Source organism: Falco rusticolus, chromosome 1, assembly GCF_015220075.1.
Source record: "Falco rusticolus isolate bFalRus1 chromosome 1, bFalRus1.pri, whole genome shotgun sequence".
Classification (NCBI taxonomy): domain Eukaryota; kingdom Metazoa; phylum Chordata; class Aves; order Falconiformes; family Falconidae; genus Falco; species Falco rusticolus.
In genome coordinates, this window is record NC_051187.1 from 69,313,035 (window position 1) to 69,341,023 (window position 27,989).

General features: G+C 38.8%; 1 protein-coding gene across 1 annotated transcript; it reads right to left on the reverse strand.

Moving 5' to 3' along the window:
- Positions 1 to 29: 29 nt before the first annotated feature.
- On the reverse strand, positions 30 to 27,979 carry CWH43 (cell wall biogenesis 43 C-terminal homolog). Its single transcript, XM_037383416.1, has 16 exons — positions 27,838 to 27,979; positions 26,830 to 27,021; positions 22,817 to 22,937; positions 22,536 to 22,690; positions 20,827 to 21,028; positions 19,741 to 19,829; positions 17,587 to 17,841; positions 14,433 to 14,558; positions 12,212 to 12,291; positions 10,748 to 10,853; positions 7,809 to 7,944; positions 6,504 to 6,653; positions 4,111 to 4,255; positions 3,418 to 3,479; positions 2,188 to 2,343; positions 30 to 660 (listed from the first exon to the last, which is right to left on the reverse strand). The coding sequence occupies exons 1-16, from the start codon at positions 27,878 to 27,880 to the stop codon at positions 573 to 575; spliced, it is 2,106 nt and encodes a 701-aa protein (XP_037239313.1). The 5' UTR covers positions 27,881 to 27,979; the 3' UTR covers positions 30 to 572.
- Positions 27,980 to 27,989: the final 10 nt, after the last annotated feature.

The window sequence follows — 27,989 nt, forward strand, 5'->3', positions numbered from 1 at the left end:
AAAAACACACTAGTCTCATTCCTGTTTTGGAAAGGCCAAACTTTTTATTGCAACAGCAGCAGGACTACAACACGTATCAACTGTTTACCTACAGCACATATCAACTGTTTACCTATACACTAGCACATTATTTTGCTTTGCCTCCGTCATCAAAAAAGTGTGGAAGTCAGCTGAAATTCCTTGCTCATGACTGTCCCATTGAGCTCCCAGAAAAGGAAAGGGGTCATACCTGACTCGAAAGAAAAAGTGGATAGGTACATTCAGCTCTGAAACAGCACAATATAGAATACCTTCAAAAAAGTTGAAGTTATTGTCAAAGCAAGTTCCCACCCTTGCTTTGCTGCATACAAAGCAGGTATCTGGCCCAGGTAGACACCAGTTTATCAAAACACACGTGTCTTCCCCCTCTCACAGTGACGACAAGTCATTAAAGTCACCGACTATTAGACAGTTGCAGTGTTATGCACCATGGGAGTTGCTCGCCCTTAAACAATGTAGTCTTTTTGGCTGCCAGTTCAATTTCAAGCAACAAACCTTTCTTGTTGGTTCCAGCAATATGTTATTTTCTCATTCTAATTTGTCTGTTTAAAATATTTAGGAGTGCTCATATGGAAGTGATGAATATGCTCATAATTATGTCCATCTTTATAAGAGCCAAACCTAAAAAAAATATTCAACAAAGCAAAACCATTACAACATGATTTAACTCCTGCAATTATACTGTAATAAGTGTATGATTTATTTAACACTTCTTCTGAATGTTCTAGATAGTTTATTTCAGAAACAGGCCACAACCCTATTTAAATATAAATCATAATCTATGTATTATTACTAACTAGAGGCCTTTGACTATAATGGAGACATTTCATTACATTGATGGAATTAATGCCATAGGTACTCTATAAATGTAACTCTAGCTGACAAAGGTGAGTGTGCATTTATGTAGTCAAATCCTATGCCCTAAGTTTTTCCTAGCGACTTCACTGGAGATACAATGTAACCCCCCACAGTATCCAAGTAGTCAACCCTATTGTTAATATTGCACATTTTATTTTTGAAAATTATGATGAAAATTGTAATTTTTCATGCCATGTTTAAATCAAAGTTTTGGACTACTGACTATTCTGGTAGATTTTTCAGAAGTAAAATGTAGTACTTATTCAAAATATCAGTGCCAAATAACATCTAAGAGCAGTGCCATTCTATTTCAAAAGAACTATAGTTAACTGGAAAAAGTTAAACTTATTCCTCAAGGGTATACATTTTCTGCTTAGAGGCAGACATAAAAGAAATTAGGACAAGAAGAATATTCTGCGCTGAAATCAACTGAGAAAAATCTGAATGTGAATGCTAACTTCAGGCAAGTTTCAGCATGGGAGAAAGACTGGCCAAATTCCTGCTTAGACAGGAAACCAGTGACTGAGCGGTAAATGAAAAGTGAGTAAGCTCAACCATTAGGTGTATGTAAGAAATTAATATATTCTGTATTATGAATGTTAGAAGTAGTAAAAATGTCATTGCTGGAAATTGTCTCTCTGTGGCAACATTTATCTCAAACTTCATGACTTTTTCACTGATATTCAGTCCAGAATAAATACTTTTCTCCATATTTCTTTTCCTTATGCAATACCAGAGGGAAAATGACAGCACTCTAGAAATAAATAATCTTTTATGTAAAAACGTAGCCCTTTTTTCTTCTTGACATATGTAACATACTGCCTCAGGTGTTCTCCTGAAATTTTGCTCTAGTAATATTGTATCTTTTAAAATGCTTATGCAAAGAATATTTAATGTGTATATTGTATTTTGTGTTCTAAGTACCAGTGTATTAAGACCCCAATCCTCAGAAGTGCTAAGAAACATGGGAGATCTCTCATCATCCATAAAATGAGTCACCACACCACTTGGCAAACATCACTATCAAAAGATCTCAGAAATTAATCACCTAGGTGAAATAAGCATTACCTTCAATTTATGCTACGACACAGCAGACTGATTTTCCCAAGGCATATATACCAAGTCAGTAAAAAAAATGGAACGACAAATCAGAATTTCTTGCCTCCTAATCTTCTGCTCAGTTTGGTACTGACTAGTGCCTCCCACTTTAAGAGGAATTTTGTTCCTAGACTTCTCTTTCACAAGACATCATGTACATCATCCCCTCAATTTCTTATGAGATACACTGACCTGGGATTGAAACGAATGTCTTCGGGAACCTGGCTGGGATCAGTGACAATTTTGTCATTGTCAACATAGCTATCCAAGTGATCTGGGATCCTAAATTTGGCCATCTGGACTTCTGAATCACTTAAACCAGCATGAGATATGCGGGCATAGCCCAACCTGTCCAATACAAGAAGAGTTAGTTTGAAGAAATAACTCAAGGGAATTTCACCACATTCTTAATTCATGTCACTTTCAAGAGTTATTTAACTATCAACTTAACTTTCCATTACTGTGAATCTCACCTTCAAAAAACTTTAAAGTGCTCTACAAACATAAGCATCATAACAACGTCACAAGTGGAAAAACTAAGAAAGCGCAAGCGTTTGACACAAAAATAAGTTCTACATCTAGAAACCTACTTTTAAAACAACAGCTTTAGAATGTGCATACTGGTATAAGCTCACCACCTTTTTTCACTGAAAAGATTTTGAAATTCAAGAAAGGAGCTCAAGCATCAATAGAAGGAGTAATTAGAAAAATTAGATTGCAAATAAGGATTTTGTTGTGTTTTCTGTTGCCTTTTTTTTCTTTTTTCTCTCAATACTGTTACTTGAGACTGTTACTTAAGCCATCTAGTTTACTGGTTTTACTCCTGTGAATACTGCAGAATTTGCATAGTTTATTCCAAATAAGCTGAATTCCTTTCTGGTACATACATCACCATGAGAATGATTTACAAGCAACTTGGTATTAAAAGATATGGTGTGCATAGGTTGCAGCAGAGGAAAGTCCTTCAATATGGGCTTACACAGTTAAAGTTTCCATTAAATCCAGTGTAAAGCTTGGCTGGATTAGATCAGCATTTTACTTCAACAAACCCTACAATCATAGTTCAAAATTTGTATCTTCTGTGTCACATACGAATTAGAGCTTAGCCTTGACGTTTTAGAATGAAGATGCAAAGCCAGGGCTTTGGAAAAAAGTAGTTTTATGTTACCAAAGCAGATTAGACCTGAAGGCTTTTGACGCAGAAGGATGAAACCTGTGATACTGTCTTTGTAAATTATATTCAGAAATACACCCATTCATCCTAAGATCAATGTTTCACATTACTTCATGATATATCTAACTTTCCATACGTAATTGTTTAGGGATATAAGACTCTTCCACTATTACCTACAGAAGGGTGTAAAATAGATTATCATATAAAGATATTTAAAACCAATGAATAAATGATCCACTTTAACATACCTTATTACGCCACGATACATAATATAGCTACACCATCTGTCATGATCTGTACTGTCAATATCCTATGAGTGAAAGGGGGAAAAAAATTTCAAAAAGTAAGGCAAGCCTTCCTTACAGGTAGGCTTTAAATCAGTAAAGGAACCAATGTGTAAACCTGCTGCAGAAAAATGTTTTGCCTAAAACATTGTAATAAGGTAGAAAGAAAAAAACCACCGTTAGACACAGACAAATCAGACAACTTTTTAACATGTAACAAAAAACCAAACTGCAGAACTCAGTTTTAATACAGAAGAATCACAGAATTAGAGGTTGAAGGGATGTCTGAAGGTCACCTTCTCCCAATCAAAGTAACTTGCCCAGGACCTTATGCAGCCAACTTTTGAACATCTCCAAGGATGGAGATGTCACAGTTTCTCTGTTCTAATGCTTGACAACCCTAACTTCGGTATCATTATGTTTTTCTTTTGCTGTCTCACTGGCATTTCCCTCGTGGCAACTCTTGTCCATTGCTTCTCGTTCTTTCACTCTGTAACTCCACCTTCTCTATAACACGTCATGAGGTAGCTGAAGATTTTATTTGAAAATGTGCATGTATTTTCTTATACATCTATTTCCAAGTTACTACTTTGAAAGCCGAATGTTTCAAATATATATTATCTCAGTCTGCTAAAAGAAGCAGTGCTTTTACCTTACCTGGACGTTTCCATTTTCTATTAATTCAGTATAATCTCTGGATCCAGGAGCTGAAGTGATATATCCTAGAAACACAACTTGCTTAGAGCTAGTCTTCAATAGGTTTGAAACAGCTATAGCCTGGAGTTTTCTGTCCAAGTCCTCTCTGAAAGAAAGAGAAAAGACTGTAACATATATACATTTCGGCTCAGAATCTTTGAGCTATAAAACAGTAAACCTCAAATTAATCTGGTACCTCTTTTATTGCTCAGTATTAAAGAGCATGAAAGCTTACAGAAAAGCTCACTGACTCAAAATGATCACTGTTTGATAAAAGCCACATGGTCATGGTAGATGTAATTAAGGTTCTCTTTCTAACCATTATAGGAACGATTTTTTTCTATTACTGTTTTGTTTTTAATACCGATCTCATCACTAAGAAATGTGAACGTAAGTGTTTTGGTTATCTGAGGCTTTGTCTCTGCCTGCACTTGAAATTCAACTGTGCTTGCACAGCAAGGTGCATAACAAAGAACTCCCATGCTAACAAAACCTTTATGATGAATATAGGCTTAAAGTCTGGGTCACATAATTTAGGAAATATAACTTAAGACCTATGTCATCCCATTAACGCTTAATGACATTTGGCAGGTATTCTGCATCTCTTTAACAAGATCTACACAACAGTTCCAGCATGACTATAAGTGATAGCCTAAGTGGAGCCTGGTAAAATACTGCACTGGGTCCCATTCCCTGTCCTTGGATTTGTCATAAAGATAGTTGTCTTTCTATGATTCTTCACATTAACAACTTTGAACAGTTGGGTAAAGCATGTTCTCTTCTACATTCTGGTAAACTGGGCTAAATTTTATAGAGACAGGAAGTTGGTTTTGGAATCTTTAATCCCAAAAGGAGACATGAACTTAAATGCTGCTATGCTTTCTGAATAGCAGTACTTCTGACTGAAGCAAATGCATTAGGGAGAAAGAGCACACAGACATGAGAGCAAAAAACCTCACCATTTAAACAGAAGCCTGACCTAGGTATATGTGAAATAGCCTGCTCAGCTAGCTGCTCTATCCAGAACTACACCACATCAGAAAATGGGTTCTTTTAAATGACACAGGCATTGTTATATTCCCACATTTAAAAGTCTTCAAAAAAATTCCTAGTTATCCTGTATTCTGTAGTTTACGTCATCCTAAGCAGCAGATTGAAAAAGATGAAAAACAAGCAGTTGTGTGTGACATTCAATTACAAATTCATTCACCTCAAAACACAATGCAATTTGCACTTGTTTCTCATGCGTCTCCTCCTATTTTCTCCTTAGTCTTTATCTCACTCCTCTCTGAGGGGGAAAACAGTGTTATTTTCTTCTACTTTGACAAACAGCTTCTCAAAGAGGCAAATCTAACCATCTGTGTAAGGCACAGAAAGAAATTCCTTTCTAGAGTTCAAATTTTGGAGTAGTTTCTGACAACTGTATGTGTTTAGTAAAACAGAAACCTGTAACACTTAGCATGCTTGGAGCACAGCTTCTGCACAGGGGAAGGAAATGGGGAAGCTCAGTATGGGATAATGATAATTCCTATGGCTTTCTGAGCAGCTCCTTTGTGTATTATACACTGCACCCAATCCATAAATTTGCCTCTTCATGAATTATAACAAATATTTTTTAAAAATCTGAATCTTACTACATAACCACAAAAATACTTAACACTGCAGCAAAAAAACCCAGAAAATACAGCTACATGGACAATCACAAAACTATGCCTTATTAATATTCATTACACATAAAATACTCAAGATGTTGTTTCAAAGTAAAGAATTAAAATATATACCTTAATCTTTTCCATCACATATTTGAGTTATTGGTATAATTCTTTCTTTCAGAATCCAGAGATCAGCTTTCCTATTTCCAGTCATAGAGTCAGAAGGACACTAAATAGATACGTGTATTGCTGTTTCAACACAGTCCCGTCTTGGAGGTTTCAGAATTGTTACTTTTGATTTTAAAGATAGATAGCATCATTGATGTTCATTAAGTATCTGCACTTATTGTGGAATATAATAGATCTATTCCACATGCAGAAAGTCAGAAGGATGCTATCCTGCACTGAGATATATCTGTAGACGTATTACTTGTTGTGGTTTAGAAAACTATACCTTTATATCTCTAGTAACTCAGATATTAGGGTCAGCTGAGTTTTGTGTGACACATCTGTCCCCTTTTAAAAACGCTTCAAAATTTTACACCAGTAGCTTTGTCATAATATTTCCTCCAATGTGCCTTGTTAGAACCAGTATTACAGCAGCAGATTTTAAAATGTACAAAAGAAATCCCAGAAGTTCACAAATTAAAATTACATTACGCAACTTCGCATGACATATGTAACGATAAATAAAATACACACTCTTCATTTCCAAAGTGGGCAACAACAAAATCAATCAGTTTCCCAGTGAAGTTGACAGTCAAGGAGATGGCAGGTGCAATCTCCCCCTCTGGAGACGGAAGGAGGTGATGGGTAGATTTTACAATTGGATACCTCGATAGCACCATAATCCTACATGAGAGGAGAGAAACAGTTACATTTTGCAGTTCATAAACTTCACAAGAGTGAACTAAGCAGATAAATGTGAGCAGAAGACTAATGGCCACTAAACTGACAAACCATCTCTAGCAGATTTTTCTGAATTTAGGTTTTCCTCTAAAATATTACTTAAGTACATGTCTAAAAATGCATTATCAAATTCATTCCTAAACTAAGAAATACCATTCTGTATACATGAATTTTTACACTGACCCTTTCAAAATCTGCAACCTCAGACAAAACAGAATTGTATACTACCAGTAATTAAAATTTATTTTATTAGAAGTAGATGCAAGTAGAAATCCATCTTTAAAGTAGGAGACTTCTCATTCTTTCAGCTTATGTTCAGAATCAACCCTAGAACAATTTTTCATTGGGTTTTCCAAAACACATCAAAGAAAATTTCAGAGAATGACTTTTCTGCCCTATTCTGTATCACTTAAAGACACAGGCTCTGGAGGAGGAAAGTTACTAAATTCCCCTCACATATGGCAAAAATTAAAAAGCCATTGCAACATCACTAGGAAGTTCCATCTGTCACAGACATCTGCATATCCCCCTGAAAAAAAAAGCCACATCATAAGCCACTACTTCCCAGAGGGCAAAGATATTCAAAGACACATAACTGGTAGTTGGTCAAGCATTAAAGTAAAATCAGACATGCACCTTTCTATGCCCATTTCCCACTAGACAGCCCAAGCTGTCTGTAATTAATTCAAAATTTCTAATAACTCAAGTGCAGTAACATTTTCCAACTGCTGTCACATTTTTAAGCCTGAAATCTAAAGTTCTCATAGCCCAGAATAAAATAATGGAAAAGGGAATCAGATAGTACTTAGAATGCCAGACTTCCAAATCTGTACGTTAAGGGGCAGGATGCCATTCTCTGCATCGTCAAAGCCAAAGTAGCTCACAGGGCAGGCACCAAAACCTGATCATTTTTAACAACAAAAAAATGTCATTGCACTGTAACGCTAAGGAATCAAAGTGTGGTCTTAAAGACAAGCTTCAACACGTGATTACAGTGATTATGATTCCAATTATTCTTTGCCCACATTCTAGTGGAGTTAGTATTGGGTAGTGTATTTACATTTATTTACCGTCACTGTGCATGCAAAGATTACTCACCCCCAAGTGTGATCTCTTGTGCTCGGGCCAAAATCTGTGTAAAATCCTAGCCTTTCTCCTAGCCACATTGCTGGATCGTTGTTCCCAATAAATGGTTTAGAGGCATCACTCTCTATAATAGTGATAAGATCTGCATCTAAAATGGGGAATAAAAAAATATTTCCAAATTTATAATTGTGACCTATAAATCTGATTTATAAATGACTACATAATGTCATCATTTCCCTTTTAATTACACAGGGATGGACCCAAGTGCTTCAGGAGTCAATCAGGGCAAATCTTAACACTGGCAACAGAGTCACGCCCAAACTTTTGGTCACTGTAGGCTATACAGCCTCTGATGAAGAGATCCATAGTGTTTTGTTGCCATAGCTCCTTCCTACAGTGCATAGCCAGCCATGCATGAGACTGCACAGTACAGTTGGCCTGCATGTACCTCATACAAACTATTTCAAAAGCATTAGACGTAACATGCATACACAGATTAACAGTAGTGAGTCTACTGCTTTCAAGTTGATGAACAAGCGCTACACAGCACATCTGTACTCACTTTCATCCACCAAATCCTATTCTGCTCCAAAGGGTCCTGTGCAAGAGGGAGCAGGCTGCTGCTGCCAAAACAATTAATCAGCTGATAGCAACCTAGTGTCAGCCCCCAGGCATGGTAACAGAAGGGCTCCCAGCTCTAGCGAACTGCTGACAATCCACAGCCACCTCACTTTCTCAGAGCACTGTGGTCCCTCCCTGTTTACATGCTCAGGTGTGGTTTTGTCAGAACAACACGACAGGTTCCCCTATATTTTAGCTGCAGGATATGGGAAGAGCTATGCAGTCCCCCAAGGAACTGGCAGCTAAGAAAGACCTGCCCATGCCTGAAGGAAGGTGGGAGTCTGCAAGCTGGCCACAGGCTGGCTGAACCATCCAGGCTCAGCTTGCATAGCAGGTCAGTATGGCTGCAGCCACAGCAAGTGCTCCCTTCTTGCTGTGATTATGCCCCCCTTGGAATGCTCTCCTACTCCAGAAGGCAGATCAAGTCACCACTTCATCCGCAGCCCTTCTATAAGGAATTAAGACCACTCTATCCAGCATCACTCTTGCCACAATTTTTTTTTTCTTTTGAAATGTCTTATTTAGCACTATGAAAGCAATGCTACCAGGGAAAACAGTAGCTCAGAGTACTTTTAAGTGGATTCCCAGATTTTTGCTTCTACATCATTACCATACACGCTGGCCACATAAACAATGACGGAAACCATTGAGAGGGGTTGATGTTGGTTCCCTTCAGGGCAGACAGGAGTTCCTGTCACAACAGACATATTGCATCTTCACTATTCCAATAGAGAGATGAGCCCATGGAATGCACTCGACCACACCTCTAAGAATAACCCCTATGCTGAAGAAGTTAGCCACACTTTTCTCTGTGACTCTCAAAATCAGCTACTCTTCTTTAGCAAACAAATTGTTTAAGACTCTCCAGCTTAACTCTGAATGCATTAATGCCATTTCCTGAAAGTTAATTTGAAAAATAAAAATAATTAAAAAAAAAAATAAAATGTTAATGTGCTATTTTATACAACAATATACATGTAATATAAAACTCCAGAATACTGTTTCCAGCAATCAGGAATTAAGATTAGTTCGTTTATATTTTGGAATTTGCTGCCTTTTTGACTTACCAATTGCTTCTTTTAGAAGTGATACTTCATTACCACAAAGAAATGCTCAATAGACATGACCAGGTAATCACTCTAATATTCATGAATTTAAACTACAGGTACCAGAAATAAATGCATTAATTACATTTCATAAGTAAATATGCAAAGATTAAATAAATACCTAGACATGAGCTATGGAATCACGTATCTACACGAATGCCCCAAGTTTCAATTCATCAAATGTCCCAGTTGTTTTCTCTTATTGCTAGACAGCTTGTGTAGCTCAGCCCTCTGAACCTTTGGTCATGGGACAATGGAGTAAACAATGCATGAATCAGCCTGTTGCCTCTTCACTGACTCCTGGGTATCTCTGCCACAAAATCAAGGTTTGCCCAGCAGCACCTGTGTCAGCGCCTTCCCACTGCTCAGGTCTGTCAAGCCTGAGCCGCTCAGGAAAGCCCTGTGGTGCATTCACACCACAGGAGGACAGGAGAACACAAATGCTGGAGCAGCAGCGTGGATGCTTCCTAATCTGGTCTGCTTTAAACCTCAAAGTGGCAGCTCCCAGTCTTCCCTATTTTATAGGTATTGCAGAAAACAAGTAACACCTACAAACACCACTGGTCAATTGCTTTCAGTGCACCCTGCAGCAGCACTAGTCAGGTCCAAATTCTTCATTTCCTATAGCTAATTTCCCAACCAAAATCCTGTCCATGAGCAACAGGTTAGACACCCTTCTTTACAGTAAAATCATAACAACTCAATCAAACTACAATCACTATTTTTCTTTTATACATTGCTCTGGCTCAGTGACGGAAACAGACTTGTCTGTTTCTCCTCTTTACATCCTGTGTAGGGCATTTTAATCTCAGACCCATTAGGAATTATATAATGCTTCACATCTTAAAAAAAACCCAAAACACAGAGAAGTTAAAAAACATTAACTTCTAAAACGATATTGATCATTATTTCATTTCTGTAAAGAATTCCTCTATAGACAAGTAACACAGCAGCAACGTGAGAAAAAAATCCAAATAATTAACAGTCTTTCCTCCAACCAGAAACCTCTTTAAAGTACATTGAAAAAATAAAAATATCACCTCTGCAAATGGAATTTTAACAGAAGTGATTGCACTGGAACAGCTCACAAATTCAGGAGAAAGCCACTAGACACAGGGTCTTGTGTTAATGCAAGAATGGACTCAGTTACCCAGCAGGTGTTCTTGCTTCTGTCCCTTCAGACGAACCCTCTCAAATATAAATGAAGTGGAAAAAAAACATTACCTGTCTGATTAAGCAAATTAGCTGATCCTTCCAAATTAGACCATCCTTCATTGTCATATGCAAATCTAAAAGGCCAGATCATAGCAGAGAAGTCTCTTTTTGGAACCTCAAAAAAATAAATGGAATAAAACTCAAGTACAATTTGACTTTTATGTATTATACCTTTGCAGTCAACAACATAGATGCATAGTGCCATAAAACACACACAAGAAGAGATGTTTTAACCAATACATTTTCCTAATAAAGCTGTCAGGATTACAAAAGACTTCTGGTATTTTTGAGAAAAAACTGCTATTAACAAGAGGTGAAAAGTCATCACAGTTAAAATTAATTATTACAAGTAACAGTAAATAAATGAACATGATACAGAATATGATTTTTTCTCATTTTCTAAGAGGAACTACCCACTTTTTTCCACATTATAAGGTACTACAAACCTGGATGAGTTCTAAAAACAAAGCCAACTGTCTGTGTCTGGGTGCATGTGTGAATATGCATGTGCAGGCAGGCACGCAGACACACACACACAAAATTTCTACTTCTCTCTCATCACCTTTTCTGCATCTTTTCCTGCATTTGTCATCAGTGATTTCTCTAACAAAACAAATACCAAGAGGAATACATGTCAAAAGCAAGTTTGAAAGGACTATTTCTGAATTGACACCAAAAGAAAAGTCTCATTCATAATCGCAAACAACTGCACCAAAAATGCAATTTTATATTAGTAATCAAATATATATATCATATAAATATATATCTCATATAAATCATAGAATGGAAACATGTTAATTTTTATGTGATCAAAACAGCTCCAGTTTTTAATTAAAATTACTAAATAGGCAAGCAACACACTCTGACAACCTGTAAGTAATACAAATGCTAAACTTTGTGAGCATTAATCATCTTAATTGTTACTGTAATTGCAATACCTAATTTCTTGCCAGATAGAAAACTGGAATTTTACAATTTTTATCCAATTTCCATAACTAGTCTAAGTCTAATGTAAGTCAACCAAGTTTTCAGAGAGGTTCAATTCAGGTATGCATATAAATACAGAAGGATAGAATTCCTTCAGCTGGAAGGAACCTCAGGAGGTTATCTGTTCAGACTTCCCCAATATAGAATCAGGTTAACAGCATTGCACAGTTAGGTTTTGAACACAACTCAAACTCATTTATAAAAGTAACATTCAAATCGAATAGACAAGGCAAGCATCTCTCAGTTTTTCAGAATATTTTTTTCGTCCACAGCAGCACTACAAATCTCCAGAGACCCAGATATTTCCCATGTTCAACATGAATATACAAATTAAAACTTTCTCCATCTTACTTTCTGCATTAGTTTTGCTGGATACTTGGATACTGGTACAACGACTTCTTCAGTACCAACCAACACATCTAAGATATCACACGCACATTTTACTGTGTATTTGAAAGTTACCATTTTCACAAACACAGTACTCACCCCTTGGCCCAACTTCTTCTGGTAAATTTTATAACGTAGACCCAATCCTAGTAAACCAATGCCAATGAACAGCCACAATACTTGAAAAATAAGAACACAGAAAAGTTTTTTTAAAGCAAGAGAAAATAATATTATTGCAGTTAAACAGAACTGGGTACACTATCGGGCTAAGGTATAGGCTATTTGTAGAATGGGAAACGTATACATTTAGATTTCCACACATGCCAGTGACAACACCAGTCCAAAGCAGCATACTCAAAGAGTATTTATATGCACACATAATATCTCTGTGTGAGCAGATACACTTACATTCTCCAAAACACAACAGGCTGAGCAGACAGAATATACCAAAACTCCTTGGAATATTTATGCAAAAATGACACCTGTTGAAGAATTCATTATAGGGCATGAATAAGAGCATAATGTAAACCCTCCAGTGTTTTCCTCTCTGTGTTCCACATATGTATTTGTAGTATACCATTTTTATTTTGTGTAAATACAGTGTGTGGAAAAAAATTTAGTTTACTTGCAAGCCTTTAGATGTCAGAAAGATGTGAACCCTGCCAGACCTCCAGAACAGTCCTTTGTTGACACATTCTTGGAAAGGCATTGTGGCTTCACAGAATGCAAATTCAGAGCTTTCCCATTGATCCTGTAGCCTTCCAAATAACCACAGCAGACACTTAAGAGCTCTCAGGGTTTGGCACCTTGTAATTTGATGCTCAAACCCCTCTGCAGTTACTTCATTTCTTTTTATGCAAGTTTTCTGGAACAATTTTGTATAAAATTTAAATACATTTTACCATGGATGATGCCAGAAGAAAGACAGTGCTGACATTAGCAAATGTCAAGCAATTCTGTACTCTCCAAGATGCAAAGGTTCTTAAAGGGGAAGCTGAGAAACAATAGAAGTCTGGGCCTGACAAGGAAGTAAAAGAGTTATTGTTGTAATGTCACAAAATCAGCTAAGCAAGGGCTGTGCTTTTGTGACACACAGTATTCTGAAGTATTTACTCAACTTCTGTGAAATTTGTTTGAATAGTAATATTCAAGCCACTTGCATTGGTGCTCATGTTGCCTCTAACACAAAAACTCTCAGGGCCCACATTCTTCTGGCCCCCTAAGAACATAGGGGAAAGACCTTCATAAAGATTTCAGAAACAGTCCTGAAAAGTGGCGAAGCACTATTTTCTCTGCCATCCAAGTGAGGCAAAATGAGGTATACAAATGATAAGTGATTTGATCCAAAGTCACAGAGGAAAAAAAGATGCAGAAATGTGAACCTTGAGCATCCTGGTCTCTGTAGGGTCAGCATGCCCTAATGCCTAGCAATTTTTTTCTTTACCAAACTTCATAATACTGATAGACTTTTTCCTTAGAAAAAGTAAGCTAACAATGAAAAAAAATGTGATGCTCAAATGATTGTAGAGAAATACTTGAAAACATCATGTGGATAGATTCCAGAGGTTTACAAGTCAAAAAGCAGTAAAACCTCAAGTATTTTAGTTTCTTTTCAAAACCTAAGGAAAAAAGCAGACCTCATACACATCTTCTGGAAAGCGGGGATCCCTAAGCATAGTTCACAGACAGGACGTGTCAAAGGTTTCCTGAGGACAGGCATGGTCTGTACGTGTAGTAAGGTGTCAGAAGTGTGTTGTGATGTCAGCCACCACAGGCTTTGCAGGACTACCTCCTCACACAGGAGGGGTGTCACATTGTACAGCAGCTCCTGGGGCAGCCGAGTCCCATCCCACTGCCAGCCAGCTCGCACAGTCCTATAAAGGGTGTCACACTGAACTGCTTCAAAAATCAACATACCGAATGGGCTGAAAAATCATTTGTATCTTTTGTATACAGATGCAATAAATCCTAAGTTCCAGAGAGATCTCCTCCTCAACCACCAAAATGGAATCACAAATGATGCCAAATCCATTTTCACATTTTCTCTTTTCACCAGTTCATTTTTTTTGGTCTCCATTTAACATAGTCCACGGGGAATAGCCTCCCTCTCAACTGTAATCACAGAGAATCAACTCCTCCAGTAGTATATGTCCTCATTAAAACTAAAACTATGGCAATAACATCTATAAAAATCCAGTTCTAAAGCTAGCACCAAAAAAACATATCTAAAACATCTGAGTAAAACACTGCACCGTGTTACTCTTTTTCCTGAGACAGAATTCCTAGACTCATGGAAGAAAGGAAGTACAATTATACTTACGTAGTTTAATATACTTTTTACTCCTTTTGAATAGTGGCTTTTGGTGGCTTTTCACTTCAAAGATAGAGCTAAGGTCTTTCTTGGGTCCTGTTAGAAAGTCTACCCCAATACATAACATTATAAATCCTGTAAAAATACAAGTCATTACTTTTTTCATAGAGCTTTAACATATTAAACATTGCTCATAAATGCATCATTTATAAACTCCCAGCTGTTGTGTTATTCAACTTTATGGCTCCAACAACAGACAGTTCAAAGCACAAACACAGATAAATGTCATACTCAATGTAGTAATGCAGGCAATATGAGATTTATTGATAGAAAAGATCCTACTGATTGTCACAGTATTCACCTCAACTATGCCTGCAGCACTTAAACATTTTTTAATTTACATTGTTGTACTTGTTGACATAAGCACTGCTTCCAACAAAGTGAGCTATTGACATTAAACATGCCACTAATGATAAATACTTCAAAACAAAGTTTAAAATAGTAGTACGGCAATAAGAATTCAAAGCTAAAAGATTATTTAAAATACCACTGAACACCTGTTTTACAAAAAATAATGATGTTCTAAACTATATTGTTTGTTTTTTCTTTATTTTTTTGGGTGGGGGTGGGGTTGTGTGTTTTTAAAATAAGTTACTGCTAAGATTTAACACACCTGAAACAGATTTATTAAGCCTGCTTTGTGCTGATGACTGAATAGCAGACCTAACAGTAAAAGTATCTAGCCAAAGACTCCTTCACATTATGAAGTCTGCTCTGAACTATGCTGAACATTGTTGATTGTAGATGTCTATAATCTTTGCAAATTAACTGCTCTGTCACCAAGATACAACATTTTTATATAGGAACTACAAAAACAATTGCTCAGTGGTTTTCTCTGAAACAGTGTAAGCAGACTGCAACAGTTTGGGAGGGCAGTTTAACATGGCAGCATCTTACATTCCTGTACCCCAGAGCCAACAGAAGCAGCTGTGCTTCTAAAGAGTAACTAAACACACTATAAATACATTTTAAAAGCTAGTAAGAGACTTCAGTGTTTTAACTGCTGCAATGCACTGTGATGATATCTTTTCTTTTCAACAGGTAGTTCAGACTAATAGTACAAGCTCTTTTCCCATGCCTTAAGAGCTGAAGGATCCAGTTATCAGCAAAGAAAACGCAGGAGCATAATCAACTGGATAAGAGAAGGTATATATCCTTAGTATCTTTATGGCATAGTTAATTAACTATAGAAGCCACGTTTTATTTCAGAGGTATAGCTGAAGATGAAATAGCCATTACTTAGTATTTTCTTATTGACCTTACTTGTTAAATTAGTTGTAGTGAAAGTTTGCAAATCGGGAAGATGGGTCTAGTGCAATGAAGAAGGGGGCACACACAAAATTTGCTCAAAGGAAGGCTAATTCAAAGCCATTAAAGTTGAAAAAAGACCAGGGATCCAACCCCTCAGCACTATGTTACACCATAGCGAAGCATCACAGAAGTTTTGAATATAATGATCTTACTTTCATTGTCACTTTTCCTGGAGCAGTTCCCTACCCAAACTGCAGCAAGAGAAAGGCAGGATATTGGACAGGAGGAGAAAGCAAGAAATAGGACTTGCACCTGAAAGAAACCAGAAGAAAAAAAGCAGTTTGCCAGAAAGCCAAGCTGTAAGGGTAAAAGCGAGCAACAAATACACAATCTCATGGTATAATTTGCAAATCTGATAAGCAACGGGATGGCATCAAAAAGACAGAAACTGGATTCTCAGATGGAACATAAATTCATGTAGTGTCATCAGCTGAGGCAGGTTCAGTTCAAAGTTTTCATTTTACCAGAAAGTTAGAGCCATCTCTGTGTTACCCTCTAGCCATCATGTCAGATGAATTAATCACAAGTGTGTATTTCAAAGTGACAGAGAGGGATTTTATATAACAGCTTCTCTTTTGTCACAGCATTACTCAGGGGTCATTGACACTCCTCTACTGCATGGTTTCTTCATGTAACTTCAAAAAATAAAATTAAATTAACTGAGATAACTGTTTCTACGGACCCCCCATAGTGCTTTCAGAACAAAGAAAACTTCAATAAACATAAAAGAACTCTCCTCAAAACATAACAAATTGAAACCCTGCATGTGATTGCTGTAATATAAGAAACACATATGGAGTGCAAGAAACTGGAGTGATAGAATGCGGTTGCAAAGACATGTACAAAATCTAAAACCATTGGAGCAACAAGCTAAGCACAGCATTCATTAACTCTTTCCAAACAACATATAAGATAACGTGAAACATTTTAAAATGTGCCACACACTTAGCCCAAGACAAAGTTTGGCATTGTTTAAATATAATTAGTGAAATATGCTACTGAAACACATTAGTACCTATTAAGAAAATAATTCTGGAGACAAAACCAGAAAGGGTTGGTTTCATTTCCACCTTCTCACCTTCATCAAGGCATCATTTTGCTAAAACCTTTCTATTTGTTCACCTCGATTCTTGCTCATTGGCAAACACCTGACAATTTCTTTTCTTCCTCTCCTGCTTGCATGTTCCTGACACTGCAGTCTTATTGACTGTTCCTCCAGACATGTTGGTGTATCCATCCACAAAGCGTAAGATAGAGCCACATGGAAGTGAAGCTCAGGTCTCAAATGCAGATTAGCTAGATCAGATGGATGCTGCATTTTGCTCCTCAGAGAAGGGCAATATAATGCACTGAATTATCTTACAGTCCCAGTAACACAGCCTTCACAAACCCCTGAGTTTCTGGACACTATATTGTTACCTGAGGTACCATAATGCTATCTTAGGTAGCTAGCATACAGGTGCATTCACACCCTGGATTGCAGCCATATCTGTTAACCAGTCACCCTAAAGATCTTTTCCTCAGTTGTATACTGAGTTATCAGAATTTTTTCACTTTGTCATTTTCCCTCAACTGAATTCCATTTTGTGACCACATTTTTTAAACTATTTCTAACAGTAAAGAAATAAGTATTTTTTTCACATCTCACTAATTTTCTCATAGAAACTCTTACCATAGTAAATCAAACAGCAGCCAAGCATTTGGAAATGCTATTTATACACTAGGTACATCTTAAACATCTGGTTGAGGCTAAAGCAAGCATATTCGTATTTGTTCACAGTCATAAATGTACCTAAAAGAAGATGGGAGCTTTCTCTAACATAAATTCCTCCAGGTACAAATTTATAAGCTGTACACCATACACAGAAGAATAATTCAAGAACATAGGCAAACATGGCTGTACTCATGGCTTTCCCAGGATGCAGACAGCTAACGAAGCGTCCAGCCAGTTGAGGCCACACACACATAGTAAAGACAGCAAGAATGTTGCCTGCAACAGCAGCACTCCAAGTGCGTAAATAAAGGAGACCAGCTGAAGATGCTAAACCTGCAAAGGGATAGAAAATAGGGTAAGTCAAAGCCAGTTGTGTTATCTGCCACCTTCTATTTCACATTCTGTCTAGGAAAAAAGAGAGTCTGGGGAAATATAACTGCTTTGCAGGCATGAAAACCACATCACTAGAAGGACTATTGCCAATAGCCAAAGACAGCCTCTTACTTTTCACAGCATCTCATTCTCTTACAGATTGCCTATTCAGCTGATAACAGTGCAGCAAAAAGACAGCAGAGAAACATCAAGAGCCAAAACTGAACAGTTCTTTTTACAGAGCTCTCCCAGTAAAACAGAGGGATGATGCAATTTTGAAGAGATTAACATCTTACGTCTGTTATGAACCTCCTTTAACATAATACAGAAAGAATCAAACAGGTTAATGTGAAGAGAAAACATCTTTCCCTGATCTTCTCTCCCTTTAGAAAACCGTATGATGGGCAGGAAAACAACTAATTATCTTTCACTAGCTGCAAGATCCTTGATTTACCACACTGTCATTGACTGTGATGGGATTTGACCCCAAACAGAACGTTAACAGCCACAGAAACTTTCTATAACAGGTCAACTTCATTTTAAAACTTTATTGTAGCTAAGAAAATACTGACTTTCACATCATGATAGCAAATGTATAGAAACACTTTTAGTATTTTACTCTTATACATAAAGTTTCTGAGCACTTTAGAATACAATGCTTGAATCGGCTAAAGAACCATTCTGAACTTGTTTTAAATTAGCAATGTGTGTACTTCAAAAATAAAATGCTCATACTCACATTACAATCTCCACACACATTTCTTAAAACTAACACTTGCACTGAAAGGTAAAAGGTATTTGGGCAACTGATGGCCTAAGCATTGCCAACTCTTATGCCTTTACTGTGACTTTCCTGGTATTTGGTATTTTATTTTGTTTCCCAACTAGGAGAAACTCAGTTTGCACAAAATTTCTTGTCTTCAAGGTTGTGGAAAATTACTTGAAAGCATTGGCTCTTAAGTGCTCCAAAAGAGAAGGTGAACAAGAAAAAAGCAAAACACAACTCATCATCTCCTTTAGTCCCTGTATTTTGATATGTCCCAATTTATTATTAAGCATTTGTAGGAAGTACTGCTTTGTCTTCTTGATCTGAACATCTACTATTAGCTAAGGTCAAAAAGGCAGCAGTTTTATGGGTTTTTTAAAAGAACGTTTATACCACTAAATTTCACTCAGATGAGCCCACAAATTAAACCAAACTGCACCCATCCATCCATCCATGTTGAGAAGGTACGGAAAACACACCTCTCCACAGTTCAAGAGCAGAATGAAATCTCCTCTGACTTGTTCTATGCATAGCTTGTTCCACAGCATAGCTATACTATCCTCCTGAAGATGGATGTCTAGACCCAGCACTTGAATCCCTCTTCCCACCGCCCAAGACTTACTGTACGCTGACTGATTCACAAATACATTGCTCCAGCAGAACTGCTTTAATGTTCATACTATTTTACTGCCTGGAGATCTTTGCAACTAAGGAGACAGGAGGCAAATTTGCCTCCAGGTGAACTGTTCATTGAATTAGAAGTTGTTGTGCCTTCTGCAGAATCAAGAGGCTTGTGTCACCTCAGCCCCATAACCACAGATTGCACAATGCAGATGGTGAGAACTGAGATGCTACTCATGGGAACAGAACCTCAACAGGGGCTTCTGAAGAGAGCAACACTGCTCTGCCATGGCCTGGAGATTTGGCCTGTAACCCTCAGTCAACTGGTCAGAGGTGTATACTACAGTCAGTGACAGAGAAAAAGATGCTTTGATTAGCAGCTGATTTTTCTGAGATACGGTGTAGGGTCAGAGAGCTTGAGTAAAAGGAATAAGGTAATAGAAACAAAACATCTGCTCAGGATTTGCACCCACCTACAAGAAACCAGGCAAAACTGGTGACAGAAGACCAGCTCCAAAATGAAAGCATCAGTCCATGAGCCAGGCCCAACAGAACTGTACCTCTAATACAACAATAAGGAAAGAGAAATCATACATTAATGTAATTTTAAAAACACCTGGCATTGAAAAAGAGATTTCTAGACTTACAGACAAAGATGCTTGGTAGTATTTAATAATCCTTTTATTTTAAACAGAGATCAGTTTGAGCACAAAATATCCTTATCTCACACCCTGCTACATTTTCTCCCCTTTACTGGTCGTAAAAAACATCTAGTTGAAAATAATGGCAGATTATCATAATGTGTGAGCTACATTCCAACAGAAGCACTCCACTGAAATACTGAGCACACAGGCAAAAAGAACTCAGAGAAAATGCGAGGGAGGACCCCAAACAGAAGTATTTTCTTCACGTCAAATAGGGGATCCTAGAGCATCTAACATTGCTATTAGTCTTGGGTAGCACTTGTGTATACTAATTCCAAATTATTTACTACCTCACTTGCCACTACATGTAGCTGACTCAGAATAAGTAATCCAGTCTCTTTCTAGATTTTTGGAACCCAGATGAGCGACACACACCATTAACACTAAATTCTTACTAACCAAAACTTCTATATCTTTTAATATTGCACAAAGTTTCTTTTTTTTAATATGCAAGCATGCATCTCTGACATACACTGTCTCCTACCACTTGCTCTCTTGAAGTTAACTGCTGGATTAATTTACTACATATTATAGATGTACTTCATTCATAAGCCCTTGAACCTCAGTCTTAATTTAAAAATAGTTTTGCAATGTGGCAAATCAAGTATTTTATTGCTGAAATAAAAATCATTCTTTATTAGAAAATTTTAAGATTTATTGGTATAGACACAATGTTCAGAGGTATCTGAAAGCAAGAATGACTCCCCAAGTCCTCTGCATGAAGTACGTTGTACCCACCTTATTATATGTAAATTCTTATACCATCATCTGGTTGAGTTTTAATTTGTCACCTACTACAGCACTGGCTTTTGATTACTGTTTCGTTTCAATAATAATAATAAAAAACCCACTTACCCATACGGATTAGGATCTGGACCTGTATGTGGGTGTCCACTTACTGCCCATCTAGAAATTAATGAGACCTCCCCAAATATCCACAGGGTGAGGAACATGAGGCTGCCAAAAGCAATCCCTGACAAAAGCCAATGAGGGTGGGAAACAGTCTCTCTAATTGCATTACCAGTTTTGTTTGCTTCTTGTTTCCTCTTGTCTCCACCTAGAATAAGAATAGAAATATAACTCCGCAAACTGTCAAATCCTATTAGAAAGGGTTACTGAGAAAAAGAAATAGCCAAGACCACAAAATTACCAATAAATTACTGGCTCAGACACAAAAGCAAACTTATCTTATCAATTGTGGACACTGATGACTAAAAATCTATTAACAACATTCCTAGGTCTGTCAGGAAAACTACTCACCTTAAGTGTACAAAAATGGCAGCCTGCCCATATGATTATTCCTCATATTACTGGAATTTAAATAATTGGCTTTGAAAATCCACAGAAAAGTTATCAGAATTTGTTCAGAGAATTCTGTTCTCTGAAACTCTAAACGCTGATAAGAACAGAACCTGACACTTCCAAAGAAGCCAGAAATTAATTCCCTTCTCTTCTTTTTCCATGTGCTTTAGATCCCCTCTCACCTAAGGAGAAAGCAGCACCTTTAATTGCATAGATGTATTGCTCTGTCACCTAGGAAGAAGACAGATTCCCTTCCTAACCTCCTGCAGTAGATTCCCTTTCTAAATTATGATGAAAGCTCAGCTTAATTTACATAATGTAAAGCAAGTCTACAAACAATACACATGATGCCAATTTATACCCACTTACACACAGATAAGGTCTTATCTTCCAATTAATTCATCCCATCCAGGTTATACTGAGAAGGAAAGAACTTCTGAGCATTTAACATGTGGTGCCTTAACTACCCAACCCTTGGCAGTACTACCTTCACAGTTTTCAACTGTGCTAAGCCTATGCCAGCCCCTACTGCTGTGTACTCTGTCCAGACGCTCCAAGAACTCAGGCGAATTTCGCCTAGGACAACTTCTCCACTCTTCCAATTACTTCTGTTTACTTTGCCCAGGGGTCCTCAAACTACGGCCCGCGGGCTGGATACGCCCCCCAAGGGTCCTCAATCCAGCCCCCGCTATTTACAGAACCCCCCTGCCTCCCCCGCGGGGGGTGGGGGGGGGGGAACCAAGCAGCCGCAGATGGCTGCCTGCCACTGCATCCGCACGCTGGGCCCCTGGTTAAAAAGTTTGAGGACCCCTGATTTTGCCAATCAGCTGTTCAATAGCTTTGTCCTGTCTCCCATTCTTTGTCAAAGGATACACACTGGCAGAGAAACTCAAAGAGCAGACTGAATTAAGAAAATAATAGAAATACAACAGGTATTTCATGCTGGAATGAGGATAACCCATTCTGGTTTTACTGGTCTAGGTTATGCCTTTGTTTGCATTACTGTCACATTACTGATAATGCAATTAGTTGTCAGTTCCAACACCAACCTACTACAGCTTGTATGAATTGTGGTATCAATTCTGCCATGTTACAGGCAGATGGAAGTATCCCATGGTTTCTAAAGCCTGCAATGCTCATGCATCACGTCTAAAATCAAACTGTACTGAGGAAAAAAACCAAAGAATCAAAACCCAGTGGCACATACGTAAGTATACATGAGGTTGTTTTCATAACTGCCATCTTTGCTGTACTATGCTTACCTGAAAAAATTCGCTCCACTGCTGCTATAAAACCAATTGTCAGTATGACAGTATTGGCAGCTTGTGAGCTCCAGACTGGGTTTAGCGATGTATACCATATGCGAAGAACAAGGAGTATTATCTTGCCTAGCATGAAGCCCCATATCCTGATGAACCTATAAGGATCCATTTTTGAAATAGTGATGCATTTGAGAAAAATAAACACATCATCTCAGAAAAAAAACCCCACCTTTTTAATATAAAGAAAGGTCAGTTACAAACCCATCAGTATAAGAAAATACCTTTGTAAACTGTTTCCTGACCACCATGTTACTGTTTGAACCAGCAATGAGGAAGAAACACCTGCAGCCAAGATGAATAGCCTAATTAAAGCATTTGGCGCCTGGTATGATGCTAAGCTTCCTACAAACAAACACACACATACAGAGGTTGCTTTAATAGGCAATAGAGATCAGGTATGAAGGATTTCCTGTGCATTAGTTCAATCTTGTCTGCAATTTGGATGGCTACAGCATTCATCTGAAAACACATGACACTACACATTTTTAAACAAACCAAAAAAAAAAGTAGGTATGGATAGAACCCGCGTCTATATGACATTATAGCAGTTACCATTTTCAGGAAAAACATAACATGAAGTAACTATCCAAGAATACAGTGATTGCCTTAATTTAAGTACTTGTGGTCATTGATTCCATAAATGGGATATATGGATAAAATATCTAAACATACAGATATTCCTGAGCAGCGCACAGCACACTTATGTAACTCAAAAAGCCATAAAATGTTATGTATGGTGATTGCTCCTTTCCAAAAAGGATATGGCTTTTGCCACAGTGCACTTACATAATTCAAAAGCCATAAAGGTAAGTGCACTGTGGCAAAAGCCATATCCTTTTTGGAAAGGAGCAGTCGCCGTATGTTGCACAAGGATTAGCAGGTAATTGCCTTAGCGGGTGTGAGCAAGGCCTTCTCCGGCCCAGCATCTGGTCTCAAAGTGGTCATTAGCAGCCTGGGTCATCTTGTTACTGGAAACTGTCACTCTCCCAGTCACTGAAAGAGACCATGCACATGCATCTCCAGCATTTCCCAGAGCACTGAGGCCTCACCTTTATCAGCAGTTTTAAACTCTGCTAGCAGGTTTCCAACCCAAGTGACTGTGGCTCACACACATTCTTATAACTTCAGCCAGTGTGGCAAATTCCGGCCCAGGACCAGTGACAAACAGCAGAAGCAACATTATTTTACTACCAGCCATTTGCTAATTGAGTATGAGTCAAACTTGAAGAGACATTAAGCAAGGAAGGACAGAAATGGAGCTGCTGATACTGGCAATGCATGCTAGGAATCCTCCAACTATTTATTTGCTCATTCTGCTCAGAGTAAAAGATGCAAAGCTTAGGGCAAAGATGGTAAAATGAAATCAATGTGTAGCAAAGATGTACTTTATGGATTTTAGGGGTTGCACATACAATACACACAAATTTCTGTCCCTAAATTGTGCTGAAATCCACAACTCAGCCTCTTCAAATCTTTCATCACTTGTGCTAGCCAGATTAAAGCTAGCGTGGGTTTGCCTGCTTACAGTAGACACACCTTTTGTTGTTGAGCAAGTACAACTAAACGTAAATATATCTATCCAAACGAACAAATTTACTGTATGTTGTCTGAAGATGTAGATTCAAATAGACACTACCACAGGGGTAGTTCATTGTTGGTTTGTTCCTTTGTTTTTAAACAGAACACAAAATCAAGTAGTGTGAAAGGATACAGAAATTAAAACAAAAGTTTCAGAGAAAATTAAGCTTCCTGAAAAGGCAAAAAGAAAGATTATGATGATGAATAAGGGAAGAGCCTTTTCCATCAAAACCAAAAAGAAACCCTCAAACCTCTAAATTTTCTGATTTTAGCTAAGCACGAAAAATTTCCAGATTTTCTGATTGTGAAATTGAAGACTGAGTATCTCCAGTGGAATGGGGTGGAGCATGCATGGGATAGATTGTTCTGTCTGATTTTGTTCAACAAGCCTCAGAGGAAGGCCACGGCCTTTCTGAGAAGGGAAAGAGATCAAAAAAAGAAAGAAGGATGAAGTGTCTGGCTATGAAGAAGAAAGCAGGAAGAACTGAGGAACAGGAGAGACAGCAGCACAGCGTGATAGGACAGAAATAATTCAAAAGATAGAATGAAGTTATGAGAACCAAGTAAAAAGATATGTATGGAAAGTCCTAAAGCCCAGTCTTGCCTGTGCAAGGGCTTTTGGATGACCCAAGAACCTGCAGCAGGGAAGCAAGTGAAGAGTGAGAGTTACCGCTGGCTGCTAAACAACTTGCTGGAGACAAAGAGGGCAAGGAACATGCTCCTGCATCTTCCTCAAATGTTAAAGCTCACTGTAGGGCAACAGGTAAGAAGAATACAAAGTACAGGCAGAGAATACCGTGGTGACTTGCCAAGGGGAGGACAATATTAAGAGCATTTGGGAGATGGAAACAGCAGGGGGATATGGTCACTGAGGGGACAGTTCCTGTTCAGGCAGGAATGAAGGGGAGATCATACCTGTGTACAGCAATGCTCAGGTTAGCCCAGACTGAGGATGTGTACAGCTTCAGTCTCCTCCTTCTGTGGCCACCTCTATTAGCATATTCTTTCCCCAGATTACTACTGGAGGTGCTAGCTTTTTGTTTGTAGTTAACATCTTCAGGAGCTTGTGATGCAGGTGAAGCAAACAGGCATAAACCAACAGACTTTACACACCATTATAGGCCTGTCACTGCTCTTTACTTAGCAGAACAAAAATTACACACGTTTAAGGGATTTCCATCTCCTTTGGTAAAGTGTAAAGTAAACACAGCAGATATCTGAAGGACTAATCTTCAATAAACATGGCAAATTTTGTATTACTGATAATCTGAAGGAAGGCAGGGTGCAATATGAAATTCTTACACTCATTACTAGTATCTAAATTAGCAGATCTTGTAGAAAGCAATACAGTGAGCACTGCTATAAGAAGCTGACATGGAAGACTCTGCTCACTGAAAAGTTTATTAAAAATAACCAACAAGAAAGTATTAGGATGGGTATGATGGAAAGAGGATGTCCTGGGATGGAGTTAACTTTCTTAGTAGCTAGTACAGTGCTGTTAACTCCATCCCAGCTGAAACCAGGACAGAGGAGAAAAAGAAAAGAACATGGTAAAACTACTCTTCAGCTAAACTGATGATGTCAACAAACTGTGCTCAGTTCCAGTATCCTTCCAGAGAATAAGAACAAGAATTGCTTTTTTTAAAAAAATCATGAAGGGAAAGTAAATAATATGATCCTATTCTGTCTTCTAACAGTAAAAGAGGAAAATTATATGGAAAGAGATTATCTGATTATCATCTTATATTGATAAATGAGAAGCCAGGGACTGCTACTTCCGAAACACATCACTGAGCAGCAGCATTTTCCCTCTATGCAGCATGGGAGACCCTTGGCTCCCCTGAGTTCATCCAGGGGTTGCAAATTTAGAAAAAACTTGCTTCTGAATGTGGCTGTAGCTGCCAAACCTTCTGCCAACAAACTTTCAGAAAATCAAAAAGAGCCAAGACTTGCACAAGTTAGCTGAAAACCAATGAGGGAATCCCAGCAAGTCTTGGTTTAGGGAAGAGTATGTGGGATGTGTAGTGAGGCAGCTTTATCTTATATTTAAGATCAAACTTTCTTCCTGTGCAACTGACAATATGAGAGCCATCACCCATTTAGGATGAGCCTATAATCCCATCAATACGCTACAGGCATATAAATAGATTTAATAAGAAAAAAAACTTGAAAAAAAAAAGCTGCCTTACACACTAAGTCTACCAAAAAGAACGTTTCGCTTACTTTTATAAAGCAGATCACTTTTACAATAGCCTCAAGCTGTTCAACAAGGCTCATCCCTACCCACTGCCACAGACACAGAACTACCATACAAAATCCACCTGCTCTGCTGATCTCTGTGCAATACTGAAAGCATTTTTCTTACTGGGCATGACTTGTATTAATTTAAAAGGTTCTAGAAATAAAAGTGAAATGAGATTTGTCTTTAATTATGTGGTACCGGTCTAAAAACCAATAAAAAGGATGCAAAAGATCCTTCCTCTGGCTATATCTAAAAGCTTGAGAGAAAAATAAAAGCATGAGTTTGGGACAGCAAGAACTTCTTATTTGTGTCTCTTTTCAGAATCATCTTAATTTTTAGGCAATTTGGAAGGTTTATTCTTACACCTTGATACCAAGATGAAAACTGTAACTCACTACAGTGAGTTATACTTACCAACCATAGCCAGTCTCAGAAGGGCTAGGATGTACTTGTTGTTAGCCAATCTCCAGAAAGGGCCAATTATTAAGAATATTGGAGAAAAGAAGGCAACAGCAAAAACTTCTAGACCCGTGAGTGCCAGTGTCTGAAGGGGGAAGTAATAGATCATCGGTGGCAGTGCATGGTAAAGAGACCAGGAAATGTAGCCTAAAAAAAAAAAACAAAAAACCACCAAACAAGCCCAAAAAATCCATCACAGACACAGCACGGTTTCCTGGAGATTACTTAAATACAAACTTCCAAATAAAGACTATCAAATGTAACTGAAAGTAGCTCAAGTACCAATAGCCACTGTCTGTGAAGAAATATTTGCTATTTCAAGTCAAACAAACACATTTTCCTAGGAAATAGAACGGTGAGAAGAAAACAGCTGGTCCCTCCCCTCAGTCAGCAGTTGCTACTTTGATCTTCAGGGACGAGGAGCTCGGCCCAGGGAAGGGTGACTGCCCGGGGGACGGCGCTGGCTAAGCCCACCCGTGTCTCAGGGCTCCTCAAGGACAGATCGGTGGCTAAAGAAATCATTCCAGTACACCGGTGCGCCGCTCTCCCCTGAAGGCACCTCGCCTAGGCACGCCAGCACCGCACTACGCTTTTCTCCGCGTTTTGCAGGAGACGCACCAAGTGCAGCGCGGGGGGACCGGGGTCCGGGGCCTGCCCCGGGAGGCACCTGCCCCGGGAGCCCGCAGTGAACCGCGCTGAACCGAGGGGCAAGCGGCACTCCAGCATCAGGAGAGGGAAAGAACCCAGAGCGCACCCAGCAGTGACCATTGCTTCCAGCGGAGGAACTTTCCATCCCGGCGTACGGTAAGCCCCGCGACGCCCTGCCGGGCCGCCCCGCCGCAGCGCTCCCGGGCGGGCTGAAGGGGGCCGCCCGCTGCCTCACCCGCCCCGGCCCAGCCCGCCGCGGGCACCGCCGGCCCTCGCAGCCCCCCAGACCCCTCGGGCGGCACCGCCGCCACCTACCCAGGAGGCTCTCCGAGAGAACGGCCTTCCACAGAGGGGTCATCACCCCGCGACGCTGCCCGGCTTGGCGAGGGCTTCGCCCCTCTCGCCCGGAGCCCGTCCCGAGTGCCCGGCGGGGCGCGGCGCCGCTGCCCGTCCCGCCTCACGGAGCC